This window comes from Mya arenaria, chromosome 17, assembly GCF_026914265.1.
Source record: "Mya arenaria isolate MELC-2E11 chromosome 17, ASM2691426v1".
NCBI lineage: Eukaryota > Metazoa > Mollusca > Bivalvia > Myida > Myidae > Mya > Mya arenaria.
Genome location: NC_069138.1, coordinates 52277233 through 52296237, shown reverse-complemented (window position 1 = coordinate 52296237; position 19005 = coordinate 52277233). Strand labels below are relative to the sequence as shown.

General features: G+C 33.7%; 1 protein-coding gene across 4 annotated transcripts; it reads left to right on the top strand.

The window, feature by feature from the left end:
* Positions 1–5224: 5224 nt before the first annotated feature.
* Positions 5225–16685, top strand: LOC128224726 (uncharacterized). 4 transcript variants are annotated; one of them, XR_008259531.1, is made up of 5 exons: positions 5225–5463; positions 12505–12674; positions 13311–13382; positions 13729–14207; positions 15367–16685. XR_008259531.1 is itself a non-coding variant. In XM_052934710.1 (5 exons), exons 1-5 carry the CDS (start codon positions 5412–5414, stop codon positions 15380–15382), a joined length of 378 nt encoding a protein of 125 aa, XP_052790670.1. In that variant the 5' UTR covers positions 5225–5411; the 3' UTR covers positions 15383–16685. The 4 variants fall into 4 exon arrangements, 3 of the variants coding, with proteins under 3 accessions (XP_052790670.1, XP_052790669.1, XP_052790668.1); XM_052934710.1 differs by having other exon boundaries at positions 13729–13796; XM_052934709.1 differs by having other exon boundaries at positions 13729–14094.
* The last annotated feature ends 2320 nt before the right edge of the window (positions 16686–19005 follow it).

Below are 19005 nucleotides of genomic sequence, written 5' to 3'. Positions count from 1 at the left end.
GTTCTCCTTGACCGCAAGTTCTAAAGAATTACATACATACCGCCTCGAAAAGGTTAGTGAAAATGGGGTTCCGAGATTTAAAAATGTGTTTTATAGTAAACTTGCAGTTTATCGCAGACAGCAATCGTATCAAACGATCAATTTTCAATGGTAGGTGATCGCCGTTCGATCTGTGTATACAGTCGAAACTCGTTATGTCGACTTTTTTCAAATGTATTTCTTTTACGTTTATGGATCACACAAAACACATACAAAACCACAATCGCATACACTTGTACATTGTAAGAAAACGGTATAGCGCATATGAAAACAACTTTTATAAAATAGCACATTCGTGTTTCGTTTATACACAGCAATATAGCACATTCTCAAAAAGCTTTCAAGCACTATTATTTATTGGTCGACCAGAGCAGTGGAACTAACATTGACATTATGAAGTTATTATTTCTGTGCCCATTCGGGATTGTTATCAAATCAATAAAATGTTCATGTTTTAAACAAAACCATAAAGAAATTGAGCAATAAAGGTATCTTTAATAAAAAACAAACGACTTTATTTATTCGCACTTAACAATTACATTTTTGTTTCCTCCAATTATGTCAGTTTGTAAGATTGACACGCACGGTATATTGCGTCATGCCACCAACCGTCATGAATATGTTCACACCTACGACTTGATTTACAGTCTGACATAAAGAACATAGGAAATGTGGGAAATTCGACCACAGAGACTGAAACACGAAAAACGGAAGAAAAGTCGACACAACCAGTAAGTCGACATATCCGATGTCGACATAGCGAGTCTGGACTGTATAAGTAAGTAATAGTAAGTAAGTAATTATTTTATTATAGTGACATGTGTATATATACATCATTACAAATCAATACAAATATAAATAGTTTAAGCAATTACACCCGGCCCATCAGGCCTATAAGTCAACTAGATATCACATATATGAAATACAAATTTTCATAAATTAAACATAAAGAATATGTATGTAAGGTTTAAAGTGAATATTATACATATCTATAAAGGAAATGTTTATATCATCCAATACGTTTATAAGTGAGTTTACATATTAAGGACATTGCATAAACAAAATTTCAACGTAAAAGATGTAATGTTAATAACTAGCAATACTTTTAAGCAAACAGTCTGGTTTTTCTCAAAGTGAAAGCACTAACAATATACTTGGATAATTGTCTCACATAGCCCTTCATAAGTAAAACAAGTTTGTCTAGATCGGAGATATTTACAAAACTGTCAAGTGATATGATATTACCAAGGTAGGTATTTCTCAGTTCATTATACAGAGAACATTGAAATATGAAATGACACTCGTTCTCAACTTCTCCAGAGTTACATAGCCTACACGTTCTAGAGTCCACTGGTTCCCCTAAATAACGACCGGTGTCTAATCTCAGTGGTAATATACCAGTCCTACACTGAGCCAATAATGAACGTTCATTTTTCTTAAGGTCCATACTCAGATAGGTTTCACACTTGAATTCTTGTTTAAATTCACTGTACGTTCGTAATTTCGGCATAGATCTTATATCCTGTGACCAAATGTTAACATAATAAACCTTGATCAGCGAATGCGCGTTCTTAATATCAACAGGCTGTTTTGCATTGAAACTGTCAGATATTCCTATTTTGTCCATGATGTCCTTCACCTCGCTTGACCAGTTAGCGGTACATTTTCTATAGTCTATTTCAAACACCTGGGCGCACAGTCGGTCACGGTCCATGCGAACAAGTCTATTCCACAGGCGTAGCATATTACTCCAGCGGCGATTACGGGTGGGTATCCATCCAGTGTCCCCTGTCAGCGCCGGGATCGGCGCGAAGCGATGGACGCCAAGGGCGTACCTCATAGCGCGGTTCTGCACATTATCCGATGGTTGGTATTGTTTGTACCCCCACACTGAGCTGCAATAATCCATGACGGGCACAACACAAGCGTTATAGAGTTTCTCATATGGTTTAAAGGAAATGTCTTTCAAGGGGTGTATCTTACTTATAACACTTCCAAGAGCTCTACCTCCCCCCTTTGAAAGCCCCTCACATGTGGTTGAGAAATCGCCTCTGTCTTGAAAAATGATGCCTAGATACTTATATTTGTCCACTATTTCTATTTCATTATCACCAATACGGAAGATAAACTGTGTTCGTTGAGTGCGTGCTTTCCGGAAGTGCATACATTTCGATTTTGACGCGTTTATGATTACACGCCAGCGTTTGCACCAGTTGTTCAAAACGTCGAGCATTGCTTGTAGGTTTTGTTCAGTGTCTGCGGTTAGAACAATGTCATCAGCGTACATGAGAATGTACACCTGGTGTTCCTCGATGGTGACGCCACACTGTAAGTCATTTATTTCCTTTACTAGGTCATTGGCGAAGACGGCAAATAACGTCGGTGATAACATGCACCCCTGTTTCACCCCAGATATGCAATCGAACCAGTCTGTGTGTGAGTTGTTGAGCCGGACACAAGATGACGAACTCGCATAGATATTCTTGACAGAGTTATAAAACTTTCCATCGATATGATTTAGTAACAGTTTGTGCAATAACATGTCCCTGTCAAAATAATCGAAACAACGTTTCAAGTCAATAAACGCTGCATAGACATTCTTGTTGTTTCTTACAACACTAATAAGAGTAGAAACGTGATCTTCACACGATCTGTTCGCCCGGAAACCGTCCTGCTCATCAGCAAGGAGATTGCCCGTCTCTAGGTATTTTGTTAAGCGTTTATTTAAAACGCCGTATACAGTTTACTGACACACGATAGTAGGCTAATCCCTCTATAGTTCATTGGGGTCCTTTTATCTGATTGTGGGTCCTTCAATATTGGGTAAATGATTGCTTTTCTCCATATTGATGGGATTTTACTAGTATCGAATATTAACTGAAATAACTGTTGTAACACGGCAATAACCGGCGGGTTTTTCAACACATCATACGGTAAATTGTCTATTCCACATGCCGAGCCGGATTTACTTTTCTGTATAATTGAAGCTATCTCATTCAATGAAATGTTACTATTTAATGATTCGTTCGTGACGTAAAGGGGGTCAGCCATGTTATTCTCAATTAAAGTCTTGTGTATCTTTGCACGATCGTAGTGAATATCGTCAAAACCATCCGATTCCTTGCAGTTGTACAAGTCCTTTAAGTCATTTTTCCACCGTTCAAACACTTTCGTTTCATCACTGGTAACAGAACCATCAGTGTCATAAACTTCCATAGGTGTATAATGCAGTTGCGTTTGTTTTTTTAAATTACGCTATATATAGAGCTGTTATCTGACGCAATTGAGAGAGAAAACATACATTTTTGATACACACAGACAGAGTTTCGTTGCCATCTTACCATATTTTTTATGATTTAAATACAAATGATTTGTTTTTACACTTACTACATTATAATCTCTGAGCCTATAAATTGATCAAGGTCTTATTTTTCAAGTACATGTCTTACTGTTTAAAATTGCATTAACGCAGTCGCATTCATTTACACATACGCGTACTATTAAATTAAGAACTTAAAATACAGCAAAGGTAAGGTAAGTTAGTGTACTTAATATTGATTTTTTTCTGATAATCTTCTCCAAACATGTACACTCCCGGAAGTCGCGAGTGGGCAAAACACATGCATAATTTAATTAAGTTTCCGAGAATTTGGTTATAATCATGACTTTGCAAAACATGTCCTGCCTTTATAAACTCGTTTGTTTAAAAAATATTAAATATCAATTAATTCTACGTTCAATTTAAAAAAAGGTTGAGCAAACCCAATTCATTAATTTACATAACTGACATCGACAATCGATGGAATTTCATTACTGTGTGCTGTGTGTTTTAACCATATAATATGCGTTTATTTGCAAGTAATTGTTTGTGTATCATTAAAAAGTGATCAAATTGTGCGGTGTTATGCTTTCATTAATGTATTGATCAACAGAAACATGTACATCTTATCGAGCAAACATTCGTTCTTAAAATATAAGTTATCTCCACAATGTCACAAGACATTATTTACATAATGTCGTTTAGATAGCGATAAACATTATAGCACCTAAAAAATTCGTTTTTTTTAAACTTCTGCGTTTTAGTGCAAATGCTTTTCAAACTAAGCTCTCAAGATTGAAATTCAAATGACATAAAAAGCACTGAATATTTTTTTTTTGTATTTTGATCCCTCCAACCCACATTTGTAAAGTAGCGATTCCTAAACAATGGCTGAAATAATTATTCACTGACAGATCCACAAATATTCTTTTGTATTAGCAAATATTAATACCGATAAAGAATGTATGAGAACATAGTATTTAAAAGGGATGTTTTTAAACCGTTTATGTGGTCAAGCAAGTGTGCATTAGAACTGGTTTGGTGTACTTTTGATAAAGCGTACAATAAGGTTTATTCTGGATTAAGCGTACAAATAGCCTTATGCATATATAGTAGAAAATGGTGTATAAGAGATTAACAAAAATTACCCTGGTACACTAACAACAAACTGACAACTTTATTTGAAAATCCCTATGGGTTTAGTTGTATACTTCTTGATTAAAGAAATAAGCACACGTTTTAATGAAATGCACACTTACAATTAAAAACAAAAAAAAACAGCACACATAATTAACGCTCATATAAACACTCGTTTAGAATATGAAATGTATTTTTTTGTACAAATCAACAATTTAATAATACATTGCTTAAGTGAGGATTTGCGTTTAATTTGTATGCGACGATCAGACGGGATAAAACAAACCTCAAAATCATTTTGTTTTTGCTCTGGATGTCTATGCATAGAATTCTTGCTGAATACATCAGTCCCTTTTTCATGCACATTTATCTTTTCAGTTTGATATTTTTCTGAAACCATGGCAGTACAAGAGATTACTTATCTGTGTGGCGCAGTGCTTGTGGATAACTTCCGACTGCTTTATGGCAGTTTTTTTATTTGGGATAAAAGAATAATGCAGCAATTTTAGTGAGCTTTATCAGAGCCATTTGCTTTGTATGTGAGTTCAATGCCGATCAAAGTCTCCCGTCTGTGGTACACCTAAATGTGTGCTTACTTTATATTGTATTCCTTAAGTGTTTTACAACCCTTTACCTTTAGCTGATAGGCTTTACACGTACCCGCCTTACGAAATAACTATATTTAGCTATTGAATGTATGCAACTGATAGGAGGAAATAAACAGTTGTATCCGATAAGCTTATCTTAATAACGAAATCTTTGTACGAAAACTTTATGCCATGAACATGTTTTAAAACATATACTTATTCAATATTTAATATTAAAAAACACTTATTATTTGGGGCATTTATTTGAACAACATCTGTTTTGTACTACTGGGTATACTGTTTAAGAAGGATACGTGCAGTCATATTCAATGACACTACCAAATAAGGAACAAGGATTACACCGAATTATGCTTACTCAAGGTAAGTAATTACATGGCCATTTGAATATTTTGTAATTAAGTTTAAATCTCGATGTCAACAATATGAGTTTTAGTAAATTAATAAAAGAAAGTTGAAGTGTGGATCGAACAAAGGTGGCGAAGTCATTTTTATCATTATTTTTACTTATACCTAAATGCCATGGTTTAATTTCATTGGCAGCCTTCTGAGTATATTAAGCTACTTTAACTTTATTTTGAAATTGTTGTATTTTGATTCATCAGAAAACGCGCTTATGTATCCGATGGTAAACAAAACTGATTATTGTATCATACCATTGATGATAATTTTGAATTGAGACCCGACATAATGTTGGTATCATTTTTAAAGGCTTTACTTAATGATCACTAATATGTGAGCCAAATTACTGATATGTATATATATAATAGAGAGAGAGAGAGTGTGTTTGTGTGTGTGTGTGTGTGTGTGTGTGTGTGTGTGTGTGTGTGTGTGTGTGTGTGTGAGAGAGAGAGAGAGAGAGAGAGAGAGATTGCAATCTGGTTGTGTTTGTTTTTTATTTTAGCTGAAATCATACTTGTAATTCAATAAATGCCAAAATATCTAGCTTGTACTAGTGTTTGTGGTATGATGTTTACATAGTCTTTCTAGCCGCAAATGAAATCCTTTTCAATTATATCCAAACAATAGTTGCACACCTTTCTTCCACAATACACATAATTGAAAGTTGGCTATCATAGATTGAACTACAGTTATTAATTGTATAAACGTGTTTTGTTCATTCTAAGTCACTGTCGTCGGCACGATGGTAATGAGTGAGATATTGTGCTGCGTATGGGTGGGAGTGGTACAGGAGTGCTCGGTAAAAGACCACTTGTCCAGCTTGGTGATCACAAACCAAACTAATGGGCCAGGGCTGGGAGGCGAACCTGGCTTTTGGGAGAGTCTAGTGCGCTTATCACAGCGCTAACCGGACGACCAATAGAAATGACATGCAAGTCACTTTAATTCGCAATTATTTTATTTGATAAAATGCCAAGCTGCACCAAGTGTAAAGGGGCCTCTTAATCGTTTGAAGGAGGTGACATTTATATTTTCACTTGTTAAAATTTAGCACTTAATAATCAACTTATTTATTCAATCACGGTAAAACTAAACTCCAACCTCCAGATAAATATTGGAACTCATTTTTTGTTAAAATTTATAGATAACCCTTTATTCAGCTATTTTCGCCTTTCAGCTTGCAACATTTCGCTTTATTTATGCACGACTAACATCTCATTTAAACTAATGAAGGCATATGTCCGTTGCTAATAGCTGTTTCATATATCACACGGCAACAAAAGATACAATCGGCTCAGATTTAACCATCGACAAATCCTATTTTGTATACGATCTCCCACGTCCGTTCCTTCATAGAAAACAATGAAGATAAGGAGTAATGGATCGAACAAAGGTTGAAGTTAATGCATCAGCCTTTAAATCATTATAATTCAATAGCATGATGCATGTTAAAGTCCGATAAAGTTGGGCAAAAATAAGAGTCCTTATTCCAGTCTAATCACAGGAGGAATGGAGCGAAATATACGTTCTTAGTATAATGATAATAAATATATTTTAAATAAAACTTGTGGATTAATTAAAATTTATAATTTATTCCTATTAAAAGTGGATGAATCACTATATGTAAAACATTTCAATAAGAAAGAAAAATCAAGTACGACAAACTTTATTGCCGGTATAAACAAAAGTATGAACCAATATACATAGAATGCTATTTGGCATACACGTAATACTATATGAAACGCATAAGAACAAAAAATACAAGAACGAATAAGTCAAAAGGTTAAAGCTGCACTCTCACAGATTGAACGTTTTGACAACTTTTTTATTTTTCTGTCTTTGAACAAGCCAATTTTTGCGAAAATCTATTGACACCAGTTATATAAGACTGCTGACAAAAAATTAGATCGCAGATTTTTATTAAAGTTCAAAAATTGATGTTTTATGCATTTTTCGTAAACCGTTAGTAACGGTTTAAGCCATAACACATCAGTTTTCGAACGGAAATATGAAAATCTGCGATCTGATTTTTTGCCAGCTTTCGTATATCATTGGTTTGCAGATATTTACGCAAAAATATGCTCTTTCCAAGACAAAAAATAAAAAAGGTTGTAAAAATGGTATATCTGTGAGAGTGCAGCTTTAAATGAGAAGTATATGGCCCAGTATGAATGATATAATGAGATAAGCACACCAAGAAAATACGATCTCGGACCATTCCTGGTCTTAGGGCGAGTCAAAGATGCATATTGTTAAACATTATGATCGCATAAAGCCTACAATATGAAGCAAAGAGGTGATAAACTATTTTAATGTGCATACTTACGCTACGAAGTCTGAAAACACCTAATGGGGTTTGAGGTTGCTTAAAAGTGATCTTTACATCCTTATCTTTATATGCTAGTTTTGGAAATGTAAGATACACATAACCGATATCCCGGACATGGTTAGCACAATTAAAATATAAAGTCTTGTTATGTTGAAATGAGAGAAGGTCTTTTATACCTCTTGAAAGCCTTAGATTTCTATCTGGTATTATTTTAAAAGGCATTTCTTAATAATAACTTATATATTAACAATAGTGTACTACGGGTCATAACATTATGCTTCTTGTGTTCAGTTGATGTAGCAATTGATTATTTCTTCATATTTTTCTTAAAGCTGCAATCTCACAGATTGAACGTTTTAACAACTTTTTTTGTCTTTTGGAACGAGCGAAGTTTTACGAAAATGCATGGAAACTAGTTATATAAGACTGCTGACAAAACATTAGATCGCAGACTTTTATATTTAAGTTCAAAAGTTGATTTTTTTATGCATTTTTCTTAAACCGTTAGCCATAAAACATTACTTTTCGAACGGAAATATGAAACTCTGCGATCTGATCTTTTGTCAGCAATCTTTGGTTTGCAGATATTTACGCAAAAATTTGCTCCAACCAAGACAAAAAATTAAAAAGTTGTAAAAACGGTATATCTGTGAGAGAGCAGCTTTAAAAAACACAATATAAGTGTGCCAACAAGCTGGGTATTATATTTTATGTATAATAACTATTGAAAGCATTCACATATGCTCTAATTCCTCCAAATCGGTTGCCATAACTGATGAATTGCTTAATATTATTAATGTTTCTTCATTTTAGTAATATTGGGAATTAATGGCGTTCTCAGCCCCCAACAAAAAAATGCACATTTGTACATTAGTAACAGAACCCGTTCCAAAATGAAAAAGATATATGCGTTAATGATACAGAACACTTTTTTTGCATGTATATAAACAAATTATTATACTTGTTACAAAAAATAAAATAAATGGTTTTATTTCGTTATTTCGATGTAACTGTACAAGATACTGTATTCAAGATTATCAATTCCGATAATAAAAACATGTACTAGTATTTTTTGTCATTTTGAAACGTATTAAAAAGGTAATACCCCGATAACGAAATTGCATGGGGTTGCTATGAGTCAACATTTAGCAAATTAATTTTGGCTCTTTAAAAGCTCATTAAGTTTTATTTACATTTTTACTACTGGGTATTTGTTCAAAAAGCATACGTGCAATCTAATTTAAATTGTGGTACTTAGTACGGAATAAGAAAAACAAATTACGCCAACTAATAATGCACGCATTGAGTTATTATACTGAATAAATTACTATACAAATCTTGCAACTAAGTTTAATTCTCGTTATCACCAATATTAGTTTAAGCAAATACATACAAACAACACCCTTGCTTGTACTTTATTGTTATATTTTAAATTAATTGGCAGCCTTGTGAGTGGAACTAGGTATTTTTGGTTATTCTGAAACTGTTGTATTTTTATTGGTCAGAGAACTGTGAAGGTAGCCCATGTTGAACAAAGATTTATCAATTTTGGAACAATTTTCAACAACAAATATTTGTACAAAGGGTCCCAACGGTATGGTTCTATTGTGTAAAATTGATATTGCCATCAATTAATTGTTTTCATAATAAACGGATGTAATCTTTGAAAGTATGGCATATACAGTCTGTCATGACAAGCAATTTGTGAACATCAGGCAAGAGGTATGGTTGTTATAGTCTGTAATGTTTACATTGCCATCTATAAATGCTTTACATTTCAATCACCTCATCTATAACTCATCAGCTCTAAAGAAAAGTCTACTCTTGCTAATATGTTATGCCAAGAAAGACAATTTGCGAACATTTAGTCAGAGAGGTTGGTGTCTTTAAAAAGTAGTAGTAACAAAAGCAGTAGCAGATATGTCTATAAATTGGACAGTATTGATTAAGACATAAATTGCACTGTATAACATGTTCTTACATGTGTTGCCAAAAAGTGTAACCTTTTTGACATTTGTTCGTAGTTGGAAAGCATTTGCGTTTGTTTGTTTAAAGTTTGCTACATATTTGGCCAGTTTCTAACAATAGTAAATAGTATCGTCATTGGAAAGTTCCGCAGTGACAGAAATATGCATAGGGTCCTGTAGAGAAGGAGCTATATCTGGTTTATCAGAACTCTAAGGACGATGGGAATCTGCGGCTTTCAAAAGCTATACAAGACACACATATGTTTTCATTAAAAAAAGCTTTAACTATTTCATAATATAAACCGTAGGAGACATATCGGTTGTTTATCTCCCAAAAAACCTAGCCTAAATGAGATAGTATAAATCACTCACAAACAAACCCAAACCACATTGGGTACAATTCATTATTACTGATATTTGCGTACATAGCGTAAATATTTGCTAAGACTTGTTTATCAGAGCTTATCTTTATATTTGGAGATTTATGTAATCATTGTGTTAACAATATGCCACTTTATATTGTTCTAAGGTCCGTTGCATTGTGAGATTACCTTTTGTTCGTGTTCTAAACCATGTGTGGTGTTTGTTCTTGTCTTCTTTGAGTTTTATGCTAAAATTCTTTCATGGTTCACTGGTTTGATACAATTTTAACATACTTGAACTCCTTACTTTTTTACAGACAGTATTTAATGCAGAATTAATACAAATATGTTGTGAAGTCTAATATATATATTCTTTGTCAATCTTTGCTATTATAAACACGGTGTTTTAGTTTCGATTATCGTTGCACTTAGAACACATTCTCTTGCGCTCTCCCACTGTGACTGGACAGGAATTGGGACTTTAGGATTATGTTTGCCCAGATTAGAAGGACATTGACAGTGGTCATGCTATTAAACATTTACCATTTTAAGGCTGGTGAATTTGCGCCTGTCCTGTTCGATCCATTACTCCTTATGTTAGTTTTGTCCCATGAATGAACTTCTGAACGATCCCAAATATAAAAAATATGCTGATGGTTGTATATGTGCCGGGCCGAAACATCAGTGCTTTGTGTAATGAACTATAAGCATCGGAAATATGTCATCATCAGTTTAAATGATAGTTTAATCGTTCATAAATATGTGGAAATGTTGCAATAAGGTTGCATTGTTTCGAAAATCGTTAAAAATGCAGTTTTAAAATGGGTTATTTGACAACAGTTTATTATATTACACCTTATATAAAATTAGATTAATAGTTTCTTGATTTCAAAGGGTTTAGAGCTCCCCCATATAATAATGGCGAATTTAAGTGACTTGTTTGTCATTCCTGTTAGTTGTCCAGTTAGGGTTGTGGTTAGCGCACTCGACTCTCTACAAAGCATCCTATGTGCGACTTCATGCCTTTCCGATTGAACTTGATTGGTGGTCACCAAGCCAGACAAGAAGGTTTTTCTCCTGGCACTCCGCTAGGTGAGCCCCATATTATTTTGCTATATCTAGAAAGGGTTCTATTGGTGTCAAGAAAGAATATGTACCATATATTCCGCAAACAATATTAAAAGTTGGATACCTTGGCATTCAAAAAATATAAAGTCCGATTTCATTTGAAATGAAAAACAAAACACAAATTGCAATAGCTTTCTCTATACCTATTTCATTCATAACATTATATGGGCTCACCCGACGTCACAATTCAGCATTATTATCAATGGTTTGATGAAAATAAAAGCTTTGTTCAACATCAGATACGTTAAGATTCACTGATGAATATATAACAAAATATAACAACCGAATGCGTTCACAAGTCTGTCAATTAGTTGGAACCATTAACATGTAAGCAAGTGTTTTTTATCAAAAAGGCTTCGCTTTCTTTTTTTCGATCTCCACTTCTATTTCTTTTATTAATTTTCTGAAACTTATATTTTAACATTTAAAGTTGAACCGACGATTAAATCGCAAGATATTTAAATGATCAGTGTAATTGTAAAGATCTGTTCAAAATGTTCTAGAATTTCCTTTATCAAAACATAGTAATAATTATAAGATCTCAAAACAGACGTCAAAGTTGGATAGTTATTAGTTCTATTATAATCTGCGTAAACTGTGAATGCTTAGCGATACGTCAAAACGCGAAAAGCAATTTTAATGATACTGACAAAAAGTAGTTACATTGAGAATATCAAATTCAACACTTACATGCAATGTCTTGAAAGAGATGTTATAAAGAAAACCGTTGTACAATGATGTGGACTGTTCGTGCCCGGTAAGCCAATAAAGTGTAAATCATTCGAAAAGATTGAATATGTCTATATCAAAAACCTGTACATAATAAAGCGATAAAATATTGCATTCACTAGCATACAGGGGGTAACCTCATTTTCAGTGAGGTGGCCGGGCAAGCATTAAACAAATTTTATTTAAAGACTAGTTGAACTTGTTTGAGTTTTTGAATATTTTAACTCACAGTCTTATTCATAATTGATACTAATCATAAATAATTTACAACAACAAAGTTGTTTCTTAACATATGTATCCACGAAAAGTATGACTTAAAGAGTCATGCTTTTTACCGAGCTTTGTTCTGGGTACAGAACTATTTATAATTTTACAAATCATAATTATTGAGTTCATCAAGTACTTAACATTGACAATTAGTTTTTCATGAACGTCAACATCATGAATGTCAACATTCCGAATACGATTATCACTCTTAATATTTCAGTTGACGAAAGTGCGCAGAGCACAAGATCAATTGAAGCTACCAAAAGATGTATCCGCATCACAGTGATAGCCACACGAATACTAGCTTTCCTCAGTATTGTTTTTTCTACCTTGGCCTTTGTTATGGTGGGCATTATTTTTGGATTCTTCATGATGGCCACAGCAACTTTTGTAAGTAGTGTGCGGAAGCCAAATCCAATGTTAGCGTTTATTGAACAAACTTTTATTGTATTTATTTGTCATGATATATTCAGGAAATTGTTTGTCTATGAATTGGGGTGTATTCAATAATACAAGTATTATTATTGATGTATTATTGATGTATGATTGTTTTGTTCATATTTTACTGTAAACTCCTTGTGCCTGAAACAAATTATAGTTTCAATTTCTGTCGTTAAGAATTACCCTTTTCAGAATAAATTAAATAGTGCACGATATTTTGATATATATAGAGTTTTAAACCTTTTATATGAAGAGATTAGCGCGGTCGAATAATTTGAATTGCCGAATGAAAATCACAAAGCCTTTCGGTCTTGTGCAATAGTTTACTGGTCGATCCACAACCTTGGCAAATAGTTTGACCACTGCCCGACAAGCCATTCCATAAGTGTATAACATTAAATGGAAACAGAAACATGAAAATGTCACTCAATATTGATAGCCGCCATTAGTTTGACAAACTTTCGTCATCGTCGCTTTATTCTCCTCATGTCAACTTATCAACTCCAAGTTTTCTTCTTAGGATAATTCAGCAGACAATATCACTACAATGCAGTAACACTGATAATACTGATTCTTTCCTTTCAGAGTGTTTTAAGCCCGTTAAATTTCAGCTGTTTCTGCTATCGAGATTGTTCCAGATACACAAAGATTGAGAAAGTATATAACAATTTGCCTTTAATAATTTTTGTACATATTAAAAACTTATTTTGTACCGAAGAAATCGTCTCGTGTGTAATAATTAAATGTATCAACTTACTTTCGATACATGCTGAATTTAATCTAATTACCGGACCTCGCATAAACTTCAATATTGTGTCTACATGTTTTTATTTATCTATGTATTTCCTTACTTTGCGGCGTAACCCCAACCGTGAAATAAAACTAACATGCACAATGACATATGTAAGTATTTCAAAAAATATATAGAAAGGCCTTTTGTGCCCTCCATTGGAGGAGAGAATGTTCATTACGTTAACGTGAAACATTTGTAATCTTATTTCAGGCAATCGGACATTGGAGTGTCTATTTGTGGATGTTCATCAGCAACATGTGCTACGCCATCATGTTTGGGTACAGCTGGTATATTTGGGCAGAATTAAGAGAATACTACTATAATGACGTGCATAACTATTACTTCTTTAACGTCGACGAATACAACAGCATGGCTTTATTGGACACAGTATTTGCATTTACGCTGATCATTACGTTCTTCCTTTCGATGTTGAACCTTTACTCATTTAGTCTTGTCTACAAGTACGGCTGTTGCTTCATGAATGAAGTCGATAGGGACCACTCTCAGCAAAGCGTTGAAACGGCGGTCGTGATGAATAAAGAGATATCTACAATCGGAGGCGGTCTTCCGGTTAACGTTAGCGTGTGGTTTAATGTTAATAAACTGATTGCTTTTGTTTCGGTCTGGACAAAGTAATTAAAATACATATATGGTTTCTGCTCAATAACACAAAACCTTCTTAGAAAAAGGTATAGATTTGCAACTTGGTATATAGCAAGCTAAATTGAAGTACACTGGAATTACTATTTTGACCATTGAGTCCGGACCGATGTAATGATAATAAAAAAATATCCACTAAATAACTTTATTAAGAATTTCAGTGTAGTAACGAGATTTTTTGTGTATAAAGGTAATTTGAAGAGGTACCTTCGATTTGCTTTTCTGGGTCGGTATGACCCAGGTGAAGGTCTCTGTTACTTTAACAAGAAAACAAATTACATTTAAGTCAATACCTTTCAATATAATTGATGTAAAGTGATTAAACCAGTAGTCTATGAAAACTTATGTTAAGACGTACTTTTGTATTGCTTTATCTTTTCTGGGATTAATCTCAAGGTCGATGCAACTAACGTTATATAAACAAAGGTTTCTACTTTATTACCTACTAGTTGGTTTATGTTTAATGATGAAACTTGCTGCGTAGAAAAAAATCAGGCGGTGAAATACTTTTGGATTACTTTTCGTGCTGGTCGGATCAAGGTCGTTGTTACAAAAAAAGAAAAATATTTTTTATCCATTTCTTAAGTTTGAAATGATGTATAGTGTGAAATATGTTGTGAAACATGTGTGAAGACTTACCTTTTGATTGATTGAGGAGTCAGAAGGGTCATGTCTCTGTTTCAAAAAAAAGCAAAAATATGCTGAATAATTTCAGTGTTCGGTTCTATTTAGTAATGAAACTTGGTATGTTAAAAATGAAGATGTACTTAGGGATTGTATTTCAGGTGATGATATCTAGTTTATAGGAGGTTTATGTGAAAACTTACCATGTGATTAGATATAGGAGTAGCCAAGGAAGCTTTACTCTGAAAGGCAAAACAGTTCTGTTAAAACATTTGATATCTAAAGATATAACCAAATTTCCTGATTGAATAATTTAAAGACTACTTGTCGACGCATTGTGACATGTCTTATAACTTTCAAAGAACTGTTTAAAGTTCAGATTGTCCAATTAGAGCCCAGTATTGATAAGCCCGCCTGTGTGTATGATAAGCTCGCCTCTGGCTAACAGTTGCATTTATGTTGATAGTTCAGTTATTGATTAGATTCAAGATCGTGTGCGTATGAGTATGAATGTAATAAAGCTATATTAAACCATCCCGTTTTGGGTCTGTTATATCTTCACAGGGTTTGCAGTTCATAGATACTACAGTGGGTTCTCAGCAACCGTCTACTTACCCTGAGACACAGTAGCCTCAATACCAGCCGTATCCTGCCGGACCTTCTCAGCAAGTTATTGGTGTTACAAGTGACTCGGCAGGCTCGACTTGGCGGCAACGAGTGGTCAGCCTGTCTGTCTTCTACCATACGCTGATGCCACTCCAAATGTGAAACCAAATTACAGTGATCGAATCAAAAACATGTTATTGCCAAACATATTAGTGAACAGATATATTTCACCAACATGCATAAAAACGCATTTGTCGTAAGTATTTCACAAGTGAAAAAGCAACAACTGTAAACATAATTGGATTCTTGATAGTATTGTTCATCCCGATTTTAATGGTGATGTTTTAAAGAAAATTCGTAAAATTAAAATGGTTCCAGCAGGTAGTTGGGCAGATAGACTCAATGAATTACTTGGATTTTATTTAAACCGTGGATATAAAGGCAAACTTTTGAAGAGCACTTGCCTTCTAGTTATTGAAGATGAATTCCTGAAACAAAATATAGGGTTGAATATAGCATCCTTACATAACTAAGCTTTCAGTACTTTGATTTAATGATGATTGTGCTTTTTTGGCTAAAACATTTTTGGCTGACTCGGAGTGTTTTTGCATGTGACTTCATTTTCTTCAAATATTTTACATTTTCAAATCATTTGGAAAGAAAAATTAGCTAATAAATGTCGCTTTTTTATTTAATAATGTTTTCTTTATTTGTTCCAAGTTTTAGTACAATGGTGCTTTTATTATGCAACTCTATGATCACACAGTTTTAAACCTTTTATTTTATAAGGCAGACTGTGTGTGATGCTCATTGTTTCAAACAATGTCTGCATCGTATCTTTGAAAAGTTTTTTGCATTAGGTACTCTGAATTGTATTCCACCGTCTGCAGATAGAGTTGAGATCTCTAATGACAGAAGTATTTGGGGTTTACCTAAAATTTTATTATCATTTGTTTAATCGTTAAGTTTCCTCAAGTGAATGCATACTTTGATAAGATTTACCTTTTGCGTTTTATCTTTATTTAGGATTGTTGGGATAAGAGTGAAATTTGTGCACTTAAACTGGTTTAAACCCCCAGTAAATTAACATTTTACTGACCGTTCCAAGGCGGTATCTAACAATCCTTGATAAACACCCCTAGTTATTGTTATTTTTATAGAGAATATATGTACTGAATTGGTTGTTGAGTTTTTTTTTGCTGTTGTTCCATCTTTCTCGTTAATTTATGATTTTTTGTTTTTGCATTCAGATAGAGACAAACATTATGCGCCTACAAGTTAACCTAATTAAGCCATTTCTTTGAATAGGCTTCTTTAAACTGAACATCAAATGACAAAATAAATGTGAATGTTTTGTGTGTTTGTCCCTTCAACCCACTTTCGCACAGTAGCGCTTCCTTATCAACCGTTGATATGAGACTTAAACACCAAACACAGACTCAATAAAATCATAATAAAATGACACGAGTTACACTGATATATTAAATATGAGTTGTGAGATCCAAATATGGCTATTGAATGATTGACAAAATAATGGCTGTGTGCAATCTTCAATGATTCCTTTACTGATATACCTCAGATTTTAAAATTTAATGTGACGAGTACTATTACCTTTCTTATGACGTTTTTTTTTAGATAGCGAATTTTTTGTTAAACAATATATAACCAATAAATTCCATGAGAACATCTTCTTTAAAAGCGATAATTATTTATGTTTTGATGTAAAAGTTCGAGTATGCATCAACTTGTTCTGCAGTCAACCATACACTCGTGTTGTGAGTAGTCTACATTCTTGATAAGGCGTACACTAATGTACATTCTCTATTAAGCATACAATAAGATACATTCTCGATTAGGCGCACAATAAGGTACATTCTCTATTAAGCATACAATAAAATACATTCTCGATTAGGCGCACAACAAGGTACATTCTCTATTAAGCCTACAATAAGATACATTCTCGATTAGGCACACAATAAGGTACATTCTTTATTACGCATACAATAATGTACATTCTCGATTAGGCGCACAATACGGTACATTCTCTAATACGGATGTAATAAGGTACATTCTCGATTAGGCGCACAATACGGTACATTCTCTATTAAGCATACAATAAGATACATTATCGATTAGGCGCACAATAAGATACATTTTCTATTAAGCATACAATAAGGTACATTCTCGATTAGTCGTACAATAAGGTACATGTTCTATTAAGCATACAATAAGGTACATTCTCGATCAGGCGCACAATAAGATACATTATCTATTAAGCATACAATAAGGTACATTCTCGGTTAGGCGAACAATACGGTAAAGTCTCTGTTAAGCATACAATAAGATACATTCTCGATTAGGCGCACAATAATGTACATTTTCTATTAAGCATACAAGAAGGTACATTCTCGATTAAGCGCACAATAATGTACATTCTCTATTAAGCATACAAGAAGGTACATTCTCGATTAGGCGCACAATAATGTACATTCTCTATTAAGCATACAAGAAGGTATATTCTCGATTAAGCATTCAGTAAGATAAATTCTAGATTAGGCTCACAATACGGTACATTTTCTATTAGGCATTTGATAAGGTAATTTTTCGATTGGGCGTAAACTAAGGTACATTATTTATTTGGCGTTCAATAAGGAAACCATACAACAGATGAATACTAAGTTGTATTTCAAAAATGCCAACTTTGCGAAATTGTAAAAATTCAATCAACTTTGTAGGTAACGTGTATTTTGTACTTGATTTTCGTTCTTCGTAGATATGTGAATACTTGATATCATTGTTCAAATTGATACATTCTTAAAATTGTTTATTAATACAACAACATCCGATTTCACTTAATATCAAATCGCTGTGACAAGCGATGGTTCGTAGATTTGATGTCAGGTTTCAAGGAATAGTCGAACACGCAACTATACTCTCCTATTAAAGAAGTAACTAAAATGTTCGAGTCTAAATTTGCTTGGGGGTCGAGGTAATTCTTTAAGAACAATTCTGTATTTGATTCTAGAAGAAAGTCGCCATATTGATGATTGAGCTGTGAACAAAAGTATGTTACTGTCATGTCGGATTGTTTGTTTACGAAAAAAATACCGCTGGAATCTGGCGTTAAAAACTGTCTGGGCAGGGATCGGAGGCGTATAACACCATATCAATATACCAAAAACAAACGGAAGATGCACCTTCTGCATAAGACCATTAACAAAGAATCTATATCCGTTCGTTCTTTTTCAGGATTCACAATTCACAAATGCTGCAATGGAATACTCAGCAAACTATTACATCTCTTGGGACACTGTACTCTCAATATCGGTCGTATCCGGCAAGGCATTTTCACATCCTCTTCCACACCATCAAGATATTAATGTTACAGATGACTATTGCAATGCTTACAGTTTCTCAACCCATTCACCGTACACAGAAACCGATCCAAATGTGATACCATCCCAGTGATCTAATAAAATAGTCCCAGTTCCAATTCAAGTGGAATAATAATGATCAAAAATTGTATTATTATATTATTTTTTTGCTGAAAAAGAACATTCTGATGACATTAATACTCAATCAGTGAAAAATTCAATT

What these genes read in the sequence shown, in the direction of transcription:
- LOC128224726 (XM_052934708.1), top strand. Translation starts at nt 5,412, where the DNA reads ATGACACTACCAAATAAGGAACAAGGATTACACCGAATTATGCTTACT. An exon ending in CCGAATTATGCTTACTCAAG is followed by an intron (nt 5,464 to 12,504) that starts GTAAGTAATTAC and finishes TTAATATTTCAG; the next exon opens with TTGACGAAAGTGCGCAGAGC. An exon ending in GATACACAAAGATTGAGAAA is followed by an intron (nt 13,383 to 13,728) that starts GTATATAACAAT and finishes ATCTTATTTCAG; the next exon opens with GCAATCGGACATTGGAGTGT.